The 15,903-nt window shown below is 46.4% G+C and overlaps 1 protein-coding gene across 1 annotated transcript in view; it reads left to right on the forward strand.

The window, feature by feature from the left end:
* The first annotated feature begins 297 nt into the window (after positions 1-297).
* Positions 298-15,903, forward strand: part of fbxw7 (F-box and WD repeat domain containing 7) — a 60,586-nt gene continuing 44,980 nt past the window's right edge. Inside the window, exon 1 of the mRNA XM_067250501.1 lies at positions 298-646. Within this exon, the coding sequence (XP_067106602.1) occupies positions 419-646 (228 nt within the window). The 5' untranslated portion in view covers positions 298-418. The remainder of the gene's footprint in view (positions 647-15,903) is intronic.

The raw sequence follows: 15,903 nt of genomic DNA on the forward strand, positions 1-15,903 counted from the left end.
GGGTGCTTGGGGTACGGGTGGTTAAGGAAGCCCTACGGGTGAAATGTGCAGTGTCGGGGGACCAGTAGGACACATTCCATCCCCGCGGGGGGCGGGGAGTAGATTTCACTGTGACTCACCGTGAAAGGTGGGGCATCCTCCCCACAGTCCCCGACACCAGCTGCTCCGACTGGCAGGGGTGCAGCAGTGACATCACACCCCTGGGGTATTTTAAAGAGGGTCGAATGCCGGTGGAGCGAGCTCAGTGTTCAGACAGGGAACGGCTAGTACTGGAGAGTCTGTGTCAGTGGTTCTGAAGTCCAGGGAGAAGGTTAAAGATTGCGTATGTTAGCACGACAGCACGGTTATCGAGTGAACAAACCAAGCCCCGGGATCCCCCTTCTAGGATATGATATTTTAGCCTACTGTCAACATCGCGATGCTGCGGCATTGCCCTATCCCTCGATTCTCGTCGGCTGGAACCCGCGGGAAGATGCCTAAAGCTTCTTCCGGGAAGGAGAAGGCTCCCCAGGTCCCACTGGAGAGCAAGGGTCGGGATCTGGCAGACACCAAGGAGGTGGCTAAAGAGCCACTGCCCACCCAGAAAGTACTGAAGATCTTTAGCATCAACATCATTGCACAGGGGCTGCCGTTCTGCCGAAGACGGGTGAGTGACGGTCTCTCCGGGCAGCAGACACGACAGAATCTCGCTTGTCACCCGTCTTGAAATGTCAAGGGTCAATCTGCACTTTGCTTACGTGCGGGGCTGCGCCTTCCAAAGAAATGTGTGCGTGCTGTTTCAGCTGGAATTGTATTTTGCTGTCAGGAAAACTCCCATTCCCCATGCTGTTACTTGTACATGCACTTCCCTTGTTTTCTAAGAAACGTGCTCTTCTATTCTAGTAATAGTCATACCCCCTCCCATCTACACATGCAGTGTTTTTTTTATTATAGGAGGGATATACAATGTTAACTTCAACTCTTAATGTAAACAGTATTCACTTGGTTTCAAACCCTGTGTTTCTGTAGAGCGGTGGTCTGATCCACAAGCTGGTTTTCATGAGAACGGGTAGAAGACTGTAGATGGGCCTCTTATTCATGATCTACCGTCCTCCTTTGAATTGTGAGATTTTGTCCTTGATGAAAAAGTGCAGAGACACTGTCGGTTTTTGCTTGTCCTAGATTAACTGTTTGCTGGAGTATTAATAATAGACTAGTCTATATATATATATATATATATATGGACTTACTAATGGATGTATCATAATATTTTGTAAATCTACATTCACGTTATGGAATTTGTGATTTACTTTACTAATGTTGTTATAGTGGAGTATCGCTATTGTTTTTTTTCTTTTCTTTTTTATAATTGCAACACATCAGGTGCGTTTTTTTGAGAACGCCGTCATGTGCTCGTTCTAGCCCCGCCCAGCGGCCTGAAGGACCCCGACGTGCTCCTTAAAAAGCCTGTTTGTGTTGTGGCTATTTTTAGGTAACATTTTCAACCAGGTCATTTAAAATGTATTGATCTGAGGAATTAACTTTGTCCAGGCTAAGTGATATGCTTAGTTTACAGAAACATGTTGCGTTATTTTATTACCTAATAATATGAACTCTCTGATACTGGGCATGCTACACAACAGGCCAGGCCGTAGGTCCAAACGTGGTTTACAATGGCATAGGAACACATTGTGTAAGTCAGTTTCCGATTTATTGGCCATGATTTGTCTACTTTTTCAGGCCATGCCCAAATGTGGTACATTTTGAAACAAAGCAGTGCATAGCGGTGAATGTGTACACACGAGGCTGACCAAGGTTTGATAGCCTTGTTGAGCTGAAATCATATTGTTCTGGAGCTCCTGTTAACCTTTTCTATGGTTGTCCGCGTATAGGGATGTAGACATAGCAAATGTTGTTCTTTGTAAAGAACAGGAATATTGGCAGTTCTTCCGTTCACTGCTTATCATTTCAATGTACATTTTGGCTGCATTATTAGTTTTTGACTTGCCGGGAGGCATAGAATTACATTTGACGTCAGTTGGTTAGGTTTTTTGAAGATCATTGACATACTTTTCAATGTAGCTAATTAAAACGGTAATTCTAGAACCAAATCTATTTGCTACAGAATAAGATTGATTGAAAATAAAATGGCAGATTCTTGTTTCTCACAAGATCCCCCAAATAATTCATGCTGCAGAAATACTTGGTTTATAATTGGTTAATGGAAGACAAAAGGGTTGAACCTAGATTTTCAAGAAAATCGCAGGAAAATGCATTCTTGGAAGCAGGAGGAAAGCAGGGCGGGGGAGCACGGTGAGGAAGGAGGAGGAGACAACAGCTCTCTCTCTTTCTCTCTCCCTCTCTCTCAGTCTCTGTCTCTCTCTGTCTCTCTCTGTGTGCTCTTGAAGATCAAAGCCTGCCACTGGGTAAACCAGCCCTGAGACAAAGGGATCAGAATGGTAATTTGGTCTTCATTAGCACTGTTTATGCGTTAGCAGCAGGTTCAAAGGCCGAGCCGAAAGGGATCGAAAAGGGGGTTGGAGAGAGGGGAGGATATCCGCCCAGACCTCCCCAGCTCCAGAGTGAAATGAAAGTTATTTCTCTGTGTGAGTCCATCATTTTCCAATGGGGCCTAGTCGCACCTCTCATCACCATGCCCTTGATAATCAAATAGGCTATGAACTTGAAGCTTTAGATTAGGGTACTCCTGTAGCTCTACTGCTCAGTTTTCTGTCAATTTACAGAGGATGACAAACGACAAACCCTGTAAAAGGCTTTTCTTTTGAAGAGATTCTACCTAAGAATGTCATATGTAGAATGGCTTGACCTTGACAATCTTTGCTCTGTTTTGTGTACTTAATAAATGCGTTGTGGATTATAAACTGTCAATTCTCACATTGGCAAATATTTATTCCCATAGGAATCCACCAACTTCCTTAAGGTGTGATCTTTTCCTTACCTTCTTCATATCTTGTCTTCAGATTAAATATCTTATTACTCCAAATAATTCTACTGTAGCTCCTATACCAAATGACCATCGAGTTTTAAGCATTGGTTCAAAACGTTTTTGACATCACATTGGGCATGTCAGACTCTGGACGAAATGGAGCACCCTTGGTACCAGGAACAGGAGTAAGAGGGGAAATGGTTGGTTAAGCCCTCATCTCTGGCAACCTCCGGATGGTAATTGGTTTGACTGAGTTGTAGGAAAAAAATTGTGTTTAGGATTACGTTACGGTGGCCAGGCCCATTAAAATCCCAGACTGTCTGTAGCTGGGCCACCGTCATGTCACAATCCTTACACACTCGCTTCCCTTTACACTTTTCCCAACTGTGGAACACACAACACAAGCCCCCCCCCCCCCCCCCACACACACACACACACACACACACACACACACACACACACACACACACACACACACACACACACACACACAGTCTATAAGCAGTTAGCACACATTCCTGCAAGAGCAATGAAAAGATATGGCCTTCCTTTTTTTTCTGTAGCGACCAAGCTCAAGTGCACTTGAGCTTTTTTTGGGTGTGTCTTTGATGTGAAAAAAAGTGGTTTCTTCAGCAAGGAGAGGGCTGCAGACTCTTTTTGTTAGTGTTGACACTACTCCCCCACTTCCTTAAACTTTTTGCAGGATAAACAAGAAGGTAAATTAGGTCCTTCATGGCAGGGAGTCAGATGGCTGAGCGGTGAGGGAGTCGGGCTAGTAATCTGAAGGTTGCCAGTTCGATTCCCCGCAGTGCCAAAATGACATTGTGTCCTTGGGCAAGGCACTTCACCCTACTTGCTTCAGGGGGAATGTCCCTGTACTTACTGTAAGTCGCTCTGGATAAGAGCGTCTGCTAAATGACTAAATGTAAAATGTAATTTTCTTGAATGGGTCAACACACAGGCTTGGCCGTGGCAGCTGACTCCAGTGAATGAAATAGCTGAGATTTCTCAGGGTCTCAATAGGGCAGTAGAACTTGAGTCCCCTTGGAGCTGCTGCCTCACAGGGGGGTGATTCCTCACAGTCTAAGAAGACTTCTGAGATGTTCGACATTCCAGATGCTCAGATGTTTTAGCTAGAATAAAAACAAAAATGAAAAAAAGTTTCTAGAGTTATTTTAATAAGGATTAACTTGCCACCTACTCAAGTTTGCTAGTGTTTCACCCGACCATATGAAGGCAAATGTAAGACGGATATCTACACCATGCTGTATCACACTGTGGGTGGAAATGTAATCCCCCATGCCCCCTTCCAACCCCTATTTTCAATGTCCTGATATAAATAGTCTGGATTTGAGTTTCAGATTAAAATGTGTCAAAGAGAGAGCTTGCTCCCCAGGCCTCGAACGGGCATCCAGCTGTTGCGGTAGATGGTTATCGAGCATAGGACTTACACAGCAGTACACTTGAGAGGCGGTTCTGGTTTCCTCGCCTACCCCGTGCTGCCATGCACACGGGGGTAAGGGGATCTGAACCTGCTCATTAATGCCATGTCCCCCATCACCAACCATCAGCAGCACAGGTCCCAGCAGCTGCAGCTGCTGCTGCTGATGCAGTCTGATGGTGTCATCATAGGATGGAAAGTCTCTGAATCTCTTGAGCCAAACTCAAGCAAAGCAGTCCATTGCAGCTACATGGCAATACATATGCACTTGATATATTGAATATCCTGTGTGCTACAGTTTAGACTGTGTGCATTTTGTGTATCAAAGTCACCAAAGTAAATATTAGTTGCAACAAGAATATTAGATGTATTACAAATATTAAGTCAGGGCCTGTAGGCCTTGTTTTTTTTAAAGTGTAAGCATGTGTGTGACAGGCAGTGCCACTCTCCAGTTCTGGCTAATGAAGTTCCTTGAAGCAAAGAAGATTCACTGTCGTGTCTAGTCTGGTCACATTTCAAAAACAAACTTCTCACCTTACAAACTCCTCCTATATCCAAGAGGTTTGGATAAAAGCTATATTACACTATTTTAAAAGTTTGATTTCACCTGGAGTGCTACTCAAGACTGGATTTCAATCCCTTAATTTGGCTACAGTTTAGTTTAGTTTGACTGTGCTCCAACTCTCAGATGATGGAGTGCTGACTAATATCCCTGCTGTGCTTGTTCATAATAAGTTCCAAACGACATACTTCCTCCCCAAGTTCATGGAAACAGTGAAGGTCCAAAGTTGCTAGTGGCTAATGTACTCAAGCTCCAATCTCATATTCATGCCGTTTCATGACTTAACAGGTCAAGAAAAGCCGTACCAGCCAGGAAAAATCAATTCACTGTCAGTGGACTTACTTAACCTGAATCCCACTTCTCCAACTTTCAATCTCTGCGGTGGATTATTTTTCAAATCCATCTTGGGGTAAACAAATCCCTCCCCCATACCTCCTGCCTGCCTGCCTGCCTGCCTGCCTGCCTGCCTGACTGACTGCCTGACTGCCTGACTGCCTGACTGCCTGACTGCCTGACTGCCTGCCTGCCTTGCCTGCCCATGCCATGCATTAACGTGCCTGTGGCGGAAAACCAGATAAGCGGGTTTAGCCTGAAGGAGCAGCACCCTGTACTAATTCGGTCCTTCGCTGATAAACATATGAAATGGGACGTAGTCATCCTTTGGGTCTGCTTCGTGCTACACGTACGGTATCCTGAACGGCACAGGCGAGCCATCGCTGGGTCGGCAGGTGTGTATGGGATATTGCGGCCGACAGCCAATTGTCACCACAGAAATAGAGGTCCAGAAAGGACTTGTCGAAGTGGTTTGTAGATTGTGTTTCACATGCTGATGAAACAGGGCTATAAGACACGCACATGATTTTATGCTACGATTTTTTTATGTCTTATATCCCAACTTTCTCCTGCTGAGTTGATTGTGTAGAGTATATAACAGTCCCGGTTTTCCTCCACTTTCTGCTGCAAAACGGCATCAGACGTGGACAACATGTAGAGCATTAGTGTGATGCTTCAGCTTTGAATGCTTGTTATTTAGTGTCAGTGGCCCTCCTCCACTCAAAGCATGCCCTTGTCTACAGGGTCAGCTGCTAGGCACTTAGACCTGTCCTATCTTTATTTCACCTCCCGCACAAGGTCTCTCGAGATGAGTGCTATCTGAAAGCTTTATCTGCCCGCTCGCTCGGCAATGAATTTGTCAATTTTTGTGGAACCTAAATGGTAATGAACATGGCCGGCCTTGCACCTTGTTGCCAGACAAGGATTCCAGCCATCCACTCATCTCTCCACCTATTAATAACCCAACATTAGAAACAACTCCTCTCTCCACTGCATGTCCTAGCAGCTGATACTCCCAACGCAAACCCGGCAAGACACAGCGTTCTGGGTAATACCATATGTATCTTTACATATACGTAAAGATATCTGTGACATCTGTCTTTATTGTGTGTGTATATATATATAAAAATCTATTTAGATACTGTTGTACATTTTATATTTTTATATTGGCTCTTACAGGTTGCACCTTCCTGCTGTAGTAAATTCCTTGTTTGTGCAAACTTGCTTGGCGAATAAAGCTGATTCTGATTCTGACATCAGACACATCAGTGGAAATTCCTTGCCAGTGACTGTGCCTTTGAAACGATTTAGACTGTGACCTCGTGCCACCTAACCTCCCCATATTTGTAATGACTAATCAAGTGTCTGCCAATCCCACGTTTGGGGGACAGCTGATGTGCCCCTTCCACCTTCCGACCCCCCTCAAACACCGCAACGACGAGTCCCGCTCCCCGCTGCAGGGAGAGCTGGGATTCCGTTGCCCTTGGGCTCCAAATAACGCCGGGGGAGGAAGGCATCTGCCTCAAGCTATTCTGAGCTGTGAACCCATTCCGGGGTAGGGAAGGGATAGAGGTAGCCTGCCTGCCAGCCAGCCAGCCAGCCAGCTAGCCGCCCGCTCAACCTGTAACCCTTTTCGATCCTACATTGAACTACACTAACAAGGCTGCAGACACAGAGCACTGGTTGGTGGTTTTATAGTTGGTAGAACTTTGAATAATTATTTTCCTTACGTTTGGTTGCTTTGTTTAATTGTGTTGAATTAATTCAATTACATTATATTTAATATTTATAAACGATGGCAACATTCCTATTTTCCACTAATCCCAACCTTGCTCTCTCTCACGAGTCTCGACGCTAAAGCTCACCTCTCTAAATACTTGTCTGGGCCGACGTGTAACCCTGTTGTACTGCGTGTGTCGCAGTGCTGGGGCCGGGGTCCACCTGCTCCAGGGGCTTGCTGAAGGCGCTGACATTTCCCACACTGCTTGGCGAGGCCTGGAGGACTCTCTCCTCCCTCAGGAATGTGTCACAGCTCCTCGACATCTCCACACTCCCCACTGGGAAGGAACCACAACATGCGCACACATGCACACACACACTGTGCCTATCAGTTTTAACTTTCCTCAGGTGTGTTCAAGGTCTCGTCTTCCCAGCAGTGATTCACCCCTGAAACTTAGCAGCAATCCTCAGCATTAAAAGAGAGCCTCAGGCCTAGAAAGCCATGATTGGCAGCTTATGTTTTTTTGTTGTTTTGACCTCAGTATTGTGTTATTTGTTATCATTTTGCTGATGATGCAGTGATGGCTGCTCAGGAACTTTAAAAGTCTAGCTATCAAGTCTAGCTGTGTTAGCGCCAGCCACTCAAACCAGCTTCTGATCGAGTCTCGCTCAGCGTGTTTGTCAACAGACCTTTTGGACAGGGCTGTTCTGACAGGTTCGGGATGTTTAGGTTGTGTGTTTCGTGGGGGTCTCCAAGCTGCCAGTCCGATAACCTAAAGCCGATAAGCTGCCACATAACTCTGTTACCCCCTGAAAAGAACTGTTTATTTATAAACCTGCCCGTTTCCAAGTAACTAGCGCAATACAGCTGGCCTCCTCTCACACACCACATAATTAGCATGTTTTATTTTTGGAGGGGGGGGAGCATGGGGTGGGGTGCATCATATAACTAATGATCAGTTCTTTCTTGCATGCATGGCATCACAATGAAAGTTGTTATTTTTAAGATCTTTTTTTGTTGTTCTAACGGCTCCTACACAACCATAGTTCCCCCACACACCATAACCTCTCTCTCTCCCTATGTGCTCCGGGATGGAACCCCTCTCTGGAAATGTGAGCTGCTCTAACCGCTATGGCTGCTCCCCCTTTCCCCTCCTCTGGAGCTGCTGCCTCTCCCCCTTCACAGACCTGGAAGCTGCGCTCGGCGCTCGGCGTCCACCCTGCCAGCTGCGTCTTAATTGGCTCCTCAGTGGCACAGGCAGGGTTAGCCACTGAATAGATAGCTGGCTGGCTCTAATGGACGCAGGCTGTCTGCATGGTTTGTTTAATCTCTGCATAACTCCCTCTGGCCTCTGTGTGTGGTCCCCCTGGCGCTGCTGCGCCCTGGGGCCCCATGCCCTCTGACTGCTCGTAGCGGAGCAGGGGGAGATGGAGATGTGGCTGTTACTCAGGCCGGGGACTTTGGATGCAAGACATTGTAGCGGTCACAGGACACTGTTTGCTGGCAGGCAGTGCGTACTCTCCCACACACGTCCGTCAGCCATTCCACCCACCACTGTTTTAACTCACTGCCAAGTGCAGCCATGCACTGCATAATTACGAAGGTTGGTTGAACCGTGGAGGTTATTATCAAGAACATGTTGAGGTAAAAGTCCCTGTCTCGATTTATCATTGTGTGTACATGCCGCTATCATTATTTAGTACGAGGAGTGTTTTTTTCCTCCTTCAAGTACAACTCATTGTCTACAGTATTTCCTTCAGTATTGCCACACACGATAAGTGCTTTACCCTTTAGCTGTCTTTATGTAGTGTCTAATACAGTACCATGTTTGTCATGGAGCCGCCCTGTCACCAGGCCTCGTGTTTTCATGTCCATCTCTGGCAAGCCACGCCCTTCCTCGCCGTGCCAGACATTAACTATTGCTGTATCCCTACCCCCAGGTGTACAGTAGTACTATCCAACAGCACCTAACTTGTCTTGGAACATTGGAGGGGGCGTTCGAAAAGCACCGCCTTACTTCTCATGTCTCAGCCACCGTTGAAACCTTAACCGTGGCTGTCCCTGGCGTCCTGTCTGTTGACTCTGGGATGAGCTCAGTGGTCAGAGACAAACAACAGTGTCGTTTTCCTTTTGGTGGTTACATGACATTTATAAAAAATAAAATAAAATAAAAAACGGTTTATTCCTGTGAGGTTAATTAACCATTTCCAATATCACTGCAGCACTGCAGGCAGAAATGTGTTCTGTAGCTTATTTTGGGGAAGATACTGTCCACAGGGGCATAAACAGTACTCTTAACTGTGGGTCATTTTGAGGCTTTACGAGAGCACAAGGGGGCTTGAGCTGACCTAGTGCCTGGGTGAGTACATGCACGGCCACCTGTGTATATGTCTGGGTGTGAGCGCGCTCAGTGGTGTTGTTGCATCCCCTGTAGAGCAGGTATCCAGCTGCACTGTAGCTCTCCCTCCCCCCCAGAGGTGAGCCATAGTCTGAACAAAGACGAACCCCTTTCAGACTCAGCGTGTCCTCCATTCGTCACCTAGCCAAAGGACTCGCAAACAAAGGCGACCGTTTAACATGCTGTTTTGAAAAACGGCTGGGCGTAATGTTTGTCCAATGTCACACTCCATTCCGCTAATATCAGTGGGGGGGGGAGCATACAGTTGTATCCTGATGAAGAGGAAAGCGATTGGAAGCGTTGACCGTTTGGGGGCGGAGTCCTAGCCGGCGTACGTCGGAGATGCGTCCGTGTTTAGAAGACACGTGGAAACCCATCTAGCCTCCTCACATTGATGAGGAGCGTGTTGTACCATGTGGTGAGATGGAACGCCGGCTATCCAGGCCTCAACTTTCCCCCCCTATTTATAAACCCGGAGCAGTTTATAAATGTCCTCCTAGGGGCCTGCTGTCCACCTTCCCATCTGAGAGACCAAAAGACCTTCGTCATCGCCCCCAGCGAGGAAAAACACGTCACTGCCTGAAACTCCCATCTCCTTTGTCTCTCTAACAAATGCCGAACTTTGTCATTCCGTTGCCCGCCCACTCAACTGGGTCTTCCAGCACATCTCCAAGCTTGTTACCGAGGCTTCCCTGTCCAATTAAGGCGGTCTCCCCGTGGCCCATTCTGACTTGGTGCTCTTAATTACATACAGCATCTGAGGCTGGCAGACAGACAGAGGGAGGGGGGGGGGAACACGTTTTCAGTGTAGCAGCGCTAGCGTTAATACACAAGCAGTGACTTGCTCCACTCGTCTATTTTTAGTTTGGTTTCTTTTTTCTTCTTTATTTTCTTGTCTGCCCCCTCAGGCTTTGTGCAGAGGGATACAGTGATGCTGTGTCCCAGCCACTCTGAGAGACCACACCAGGAGAGACCACGGCTCATGTCATTCTAAACACACTGTCCTTTAACAGCCGTTTTTTACAGTTTACGTACCTGTGCTTGCCTACCTTAATCACTCTGGTTATTGACCTTCGACCTTTCGTGTCCGTTGCAAAGTTAAGGACTTAATTTCACATGAACATGTGTTGGTCGTGAACTACAGTGTTCTGGGTGATACTTGAGGCTAACACAAAGTTAATTTGACCCTGCTACAGAGCATGGCCAGCCAGCACCAGACTATAGTCAGCCTTGGTTAGTTAATAATATTCAAGGTGCAGAACATTTGCTAAGGCGAAAATGCCTTGAGCCCATCATCTCTATATGCAAAGTGGTCCCCGGCCCTGACTAGTGCCCCGTCACTCTCATGAATTCAGGTTGAAACACTTACAATCTTCTTTCAATCCTTCACACTGACACCTCAGCACCATGTTTTCCATGTTGGAAAAAGCAGGAATTCCCTCTGTTTATCAAAGCCCATCAACACTGGACTCGCTCCAGTGACTGGAAGTGTTCACGGCTGTCCTCCGGCCAGGGTTTAAAGCAGTCCCCCCCCCGTCGTCAGATTGATGAGGCGGAAGCAGGAGTTCCGAGGCCCTGCCTTGTGCAGTGTTTACCGAGGAGAGACTCCTGGAAGATCTCCGTCTGATGGATAAACACACAGGAGAGAGGAAGGAAGGACGTGTTCTTAATGGGACACAGCTGGACCTCACCTCTCTTTCTCGCTCTGGTCTCTCTCTCTTACTCTGGTCTCTCTCTCTTACTCTGGTCTCTCTCTCGCTCTGGTCTCTCTCTCTCGCTCTGGTCTCTCTCTCTCTCTGGTCTCTCTCTCTCTCTGGTCTCTCTCTCGCTCTGGTCTCTCTCTCGCTCTGGTCTCTCTCTCGCTCTGGTCTCTCTCTCGCTCTGGTCTCGCTCTGGTCTCGCTCTGGTCTCGCTCTGGTCTCTCTCTCGCTCTGGTCTCTTCTATCACTCTGGTCTCTTCTCTCGCTCTGGTCTCTCTCTTGCTCTGGTCTCTCTCTTGCTCTGGTCTCTTCTCTCGCTCTGGTCTCTTCTCTCGCTCTGGTCTCTCTCTCTCGCTCCGGTCTCTCTCTCGCGCCGGTCTCTCTAGCTCTGTCAATGCCCTGTCAAAGTAAAAAAGGCAGCCTGTTTTACCTTAAGGGAGATGAGAAGATACAACCCCATCTAGGTGTATCCTTTCTGCTTCTCTCTCTCCCCTGCGCTCATGCTCTCGCTCTCTTTCTTTCTCTATCACACACACCTCCATCATTCAGTTTACCTAGATTTGACCATCTTATCTCTTGCGTGCAGTAACCCTCCTCTCCTATCTACCTACTGTCCTCCTCATCCTGTGGACTAGGTGGTCACTGCTCGAGCCCAAGGGGGGTGTTAGTTCTCCTCCAAAAACGAAACCAAAAAGTTCTCTAGAGAAGGGAGACTGCCGTTGGAATGAAAGGGAGAAAACTGGCGGAAACACAGCGAATATCGCTAATTAAAACAAAACAACGTAGTTAAGGCGGCAGGAGTGTGTTGCTAAGGCCGCCGCCTTCATAGCAATGTGCTGCGGGAAACCCTGAGGGAAATGGATTTTCGGTGAATGCACCAACTCTCTGCTCCCCAGCGGTAGTCACATCTTGCTCTCCCTCACGCTTGTGTAACCTGAAGGAGAATTCACAGAGCCGGACGTTAGGGCAATTAATATTGACCCCTTAAGTAGTTTCTGGGCTGTTACCGCCTACGCTACGCTGTGGAGGATTAGGCCTGATAAGTCTGACAAGGTGGACTGTTTTTTGGAGTCCATTAGCTCTGAAGAACGTAAGAAGAGGCTAAATCTACTGAATGAGCTCCCGCTCAACTTTGACTGAAACGCACAAAACACTGTGTGGTGCAAGCAATATTTTTTAAGATTCATATAATTTGCCATTTTATGACTCATATGAATCATTCATTGCTGCTCAAAAGGCCTTTTTTTCACCTCAGAGAATCCCAGTCCACCACTAAACCTTGTCCTGAGCCTTGAAACGCAAAAAGCCAAATAACAATCCTCACCTTGTGGATTCATCGGGCTGAAACATTGATGTTGCTCTGCATCACTAGGACTGGAGCTGGGAAAACAAGCAAGCATAACTAAAGTTTGACGCCTCCCTTGATTTTAGTGTCGGCCAGAAGCAAATTAAAATTGTTACAAGTTTTCGATGGAAAGAAATTGCCATTTTTGCATGAACACACTGGGCCAGCTAAGATGATCAATCAGATTTATTAGTGGGGGACACTGGTCCTGCAGAGGGCGATCAGTCATCTTAATTTATGGATGACTGTCATCAGTATTTGCAGATTCAGTGTCAGTCCATCCCCATCACTTTTGAGAGTACCAGTTATCATTGGGAGGAGTTCATTGTAAGGAGTCCTTGTACTTCATTACAAAACATGGGATAGTTGATTCCATATGGATTTGATTCAAACAAATGGATTGAAGCATATCTCAGAGAGCCTGGTGACACAGTTCTGAGGAGTTCCAGCTCTGGTCAAGTTTGACTGATGCGCCCCTGGTCTTTGTGATCAGTCCAACTGTATGGACGAAGGTTACTCTAGTTCACACAAACTCTTTTATAACTCCAACATTAGAACGGAGATTGCTTTTTCTTCTCTTTTTGTTCCCTTCTCACAGTCAGACAATACCCCGCAAAAAAAGTCCATTAAATCTTTTTCTTGTTGCCATTTAGTAGAAGCTGGTTTGTAGAGTTTACAGACGGTAGGAAGCAGTGCTGAAACTGAGTGTTCAGACCTGATGGACAATTGGTTTTCCGTCGGTGTCCTCGTTGCAGCAGACTCCATCACTCTTGTCTGCCTTTGTGGCCGGGCTAGACTTCTCCCTCCCATCCACCACCGCCTCCTTCTAGTGAAGCAGTGTTGGGTAGTTAAGAAGCTTCAACACTTCTTTTTCCTGCTTTTAATACCCGTTTCTCTGCCACCCAAAAGAATAATGGTTACCAACTTGGTCATTACTGTACGGTTAATGCTGCATGTTATTGTAAATGGAAATGCTACTCTTAAAAAAATAAAATAAAAAGATTTAAAAAAAGATTACAAAAAAAAAAACATTCCACACGTCCGAAAAGTTTCCCACACCCCAGAACTCAAAAAGCACGTGCTTAACCTTGATTATGGAGGTTTGGGTTTGTTCATTCTCTGCGTTTCCTCGAGTGGCTGTGCTCAAGGGGTGCTGCTTCTGACGCTCAAACACACCAGCACCTTCCCCTTCCCCTTCACATTCAAATTTTGCCATTAGTATGGAAAACAGCACTTCCCCTTGTTTCTTTGGATCCAAGCTGTTGATATCCAGCTTGCCTCTTCCTTAATCAATTAGATGAAGAAGCCAATTTACATCCAAATTACCCAAAGCAATTTTTACCCAGGCTTTGCAATTAGTTTTATTAAGGTTAAAGCAGCAATGCCTATTCACCATTGCTTTACCCTGCACATAATTATTGATAGTCATGGTGTAATCAAACAAACATGATGCCAGTTTGACTTGTATGTCTCTTACTACATAGAATCAATGGGTCAATTAGCCTGTTTATATCCGAAAACAGTAGGATGGTCCGCTTCTATTGAGTCTATATTGCCAAAGTGCCATGTTTACCAAAGCATTTGGTTTCGTGGGATACATTTATGCCTAATGCAAACATGCAGGTGTCGTTTTGGGGAAATGTATCAAAGAAGGCAAATCACTGTGATCATAGCATCTGTGGGTCTACCCTATTACCTGTAGCTAACCACACTCTTTTCTGTTTTTCTTTCATATTTGCTTCTCCTGCCTCTTGTCGGATCCTGCAAATATAGGTAAGCAGAATCAGCCATTACTTTATTACTGTGCCCGGCACACAAACCATGTATTTTGTTCTTATTTTCTATTATACGCTCCAGATTACTATTTGGTTATGGATTAACTTGACCCTAAATGCTATACTTATCAAAAAGCACATTGGGAGTCGGGGTATGTTCACCCCTACAGTGACTGTGCACACTGTCCACTAGGGGGCAATATACTCTTAACTACGTGGTCAAACAGGAGCGGGTTTTTGAAGGCAAGCTCTGCTCTGTTACTGTGCTAGTAAGGCCTGGGGCTGTATCATGACTAAATCATGCACAGGCAGAATTGCCTTCCGCCATCCTATTCACCAGCATCCACAATTACAGGGGCTTTGTACCTGCTTTTTTAACAAGGGGGCTGATGGGAATCCACATGCAGGCTGACTAAACGGCTGCAGTTGATTGGATTAGGGATGGGACACCCTTAAGTGATCCCCTCGGGCCATCGTTTGGCTTTGTTTGACCATGGACCTTTCCCCCCTGCCAGTTTTGTGTGTTTAGAAAGTGGTGCTATATACTGGCTGGACAATGGTCTTTCTCTCTCTCTCTCTCTCTCTCTCTCTCTCTCTCTCTCTCTCTCTCTCTCTCTCTCTCTCTCTGTCTCTCTGTCTCTCTGTCTCTGTCTCTGTCTGTGTCTGTCTGTCTCTTTTTTTTTTTCTATCTTTTTTTTCTCATTCTTTTTTTTGTCTCTCATTCTCACTTGTGTAAATACGCACACACATTCATGGCCCATTCAATGTTCAGGTTGTTATGGTGACTGAGTGCAGCTAACAGTTTATCATTAGGGACACAGAGTAGGGCTCTCACTCTGCTGGATACTATAGTGAGTGCCTAGTAGACTCTGTATTCTTTAAATCTCAAAGAGATTAATGCACTGGCAATTGTGCGGGGAATTCTTGAAACTATTTCTGACCATTTTCCGCACTCAGAATGTAAAGCCCAATTGAAATGTCTTGTTGCTTGTAATAGCAGTTTAAATATGAAATACAACAAGAAAAGCTGTAAGGCTGTAAAGAAGGGAGAAAAAGCAAATGTCACCCCTTAAAAGACGTCTTGTATACGTCCTCTCATTGGTGAATCTGGGTTTACCAGAATTGACAATAATGGACTGGACCCCTCTCTATAAACAAACTTGGGAATTGTATCGAGGGGGTCATTGTGTGCACATACACCACCATGATGGATGAAAGGTTGTCTTACCCCGTAGCTATCGGTTACCCAGCAGAGGTCAGGGGAAGCAGTCATATTGAATTTATCAACCAATGCGATTAGAGCAAAGGATCCAAGTAACTGGGGCCCCCCCCCCCCCCCCCAGCACAAACCAGACGGGTGGTCGAGGTGAGTTGGGAGGGTAGGCGAGGCTCCATGGCGTTGCTCCTGAGCACAGCATGGGATGGAGAGAGGCAGGTACAGAGCCTCGTGCAGAAGCCTGCCTGGGAGCTGTGCATGGCAGGCACTCTCACCATGACTCACCTGGAGCTGTGCATGGCAGCACAGGCACTCTCACAATGACTCACCTGGAGCTGTGCATGGCAGGCACTCTCACCATGACTCACCTGGAGCTGTGCATGGCAGCACAGGCACTCTCACCATGACTCACCTGGAGCTGTGCATGGCAGCACAGGCACTCTCACCATGACTCACCTGGAGCTGTGCATGGCAGCACAGGCACTCT

This window comes from Osmerus mordax, chromosome 14 (genome assembly GCF_038355195.1).
Source record: "Osmerus mordax isolate fOsmMor3 chromosome 14, fOsmMor3.pri, whole genome shotgun sequence".
Taxonomy (NCBI): domain Eukaryota; kingdom Metazoa; phylum Chordata; class Actinopteri; order Osmeriformes; family Osmeridae; genus Osmerus; species Osmerus mordax.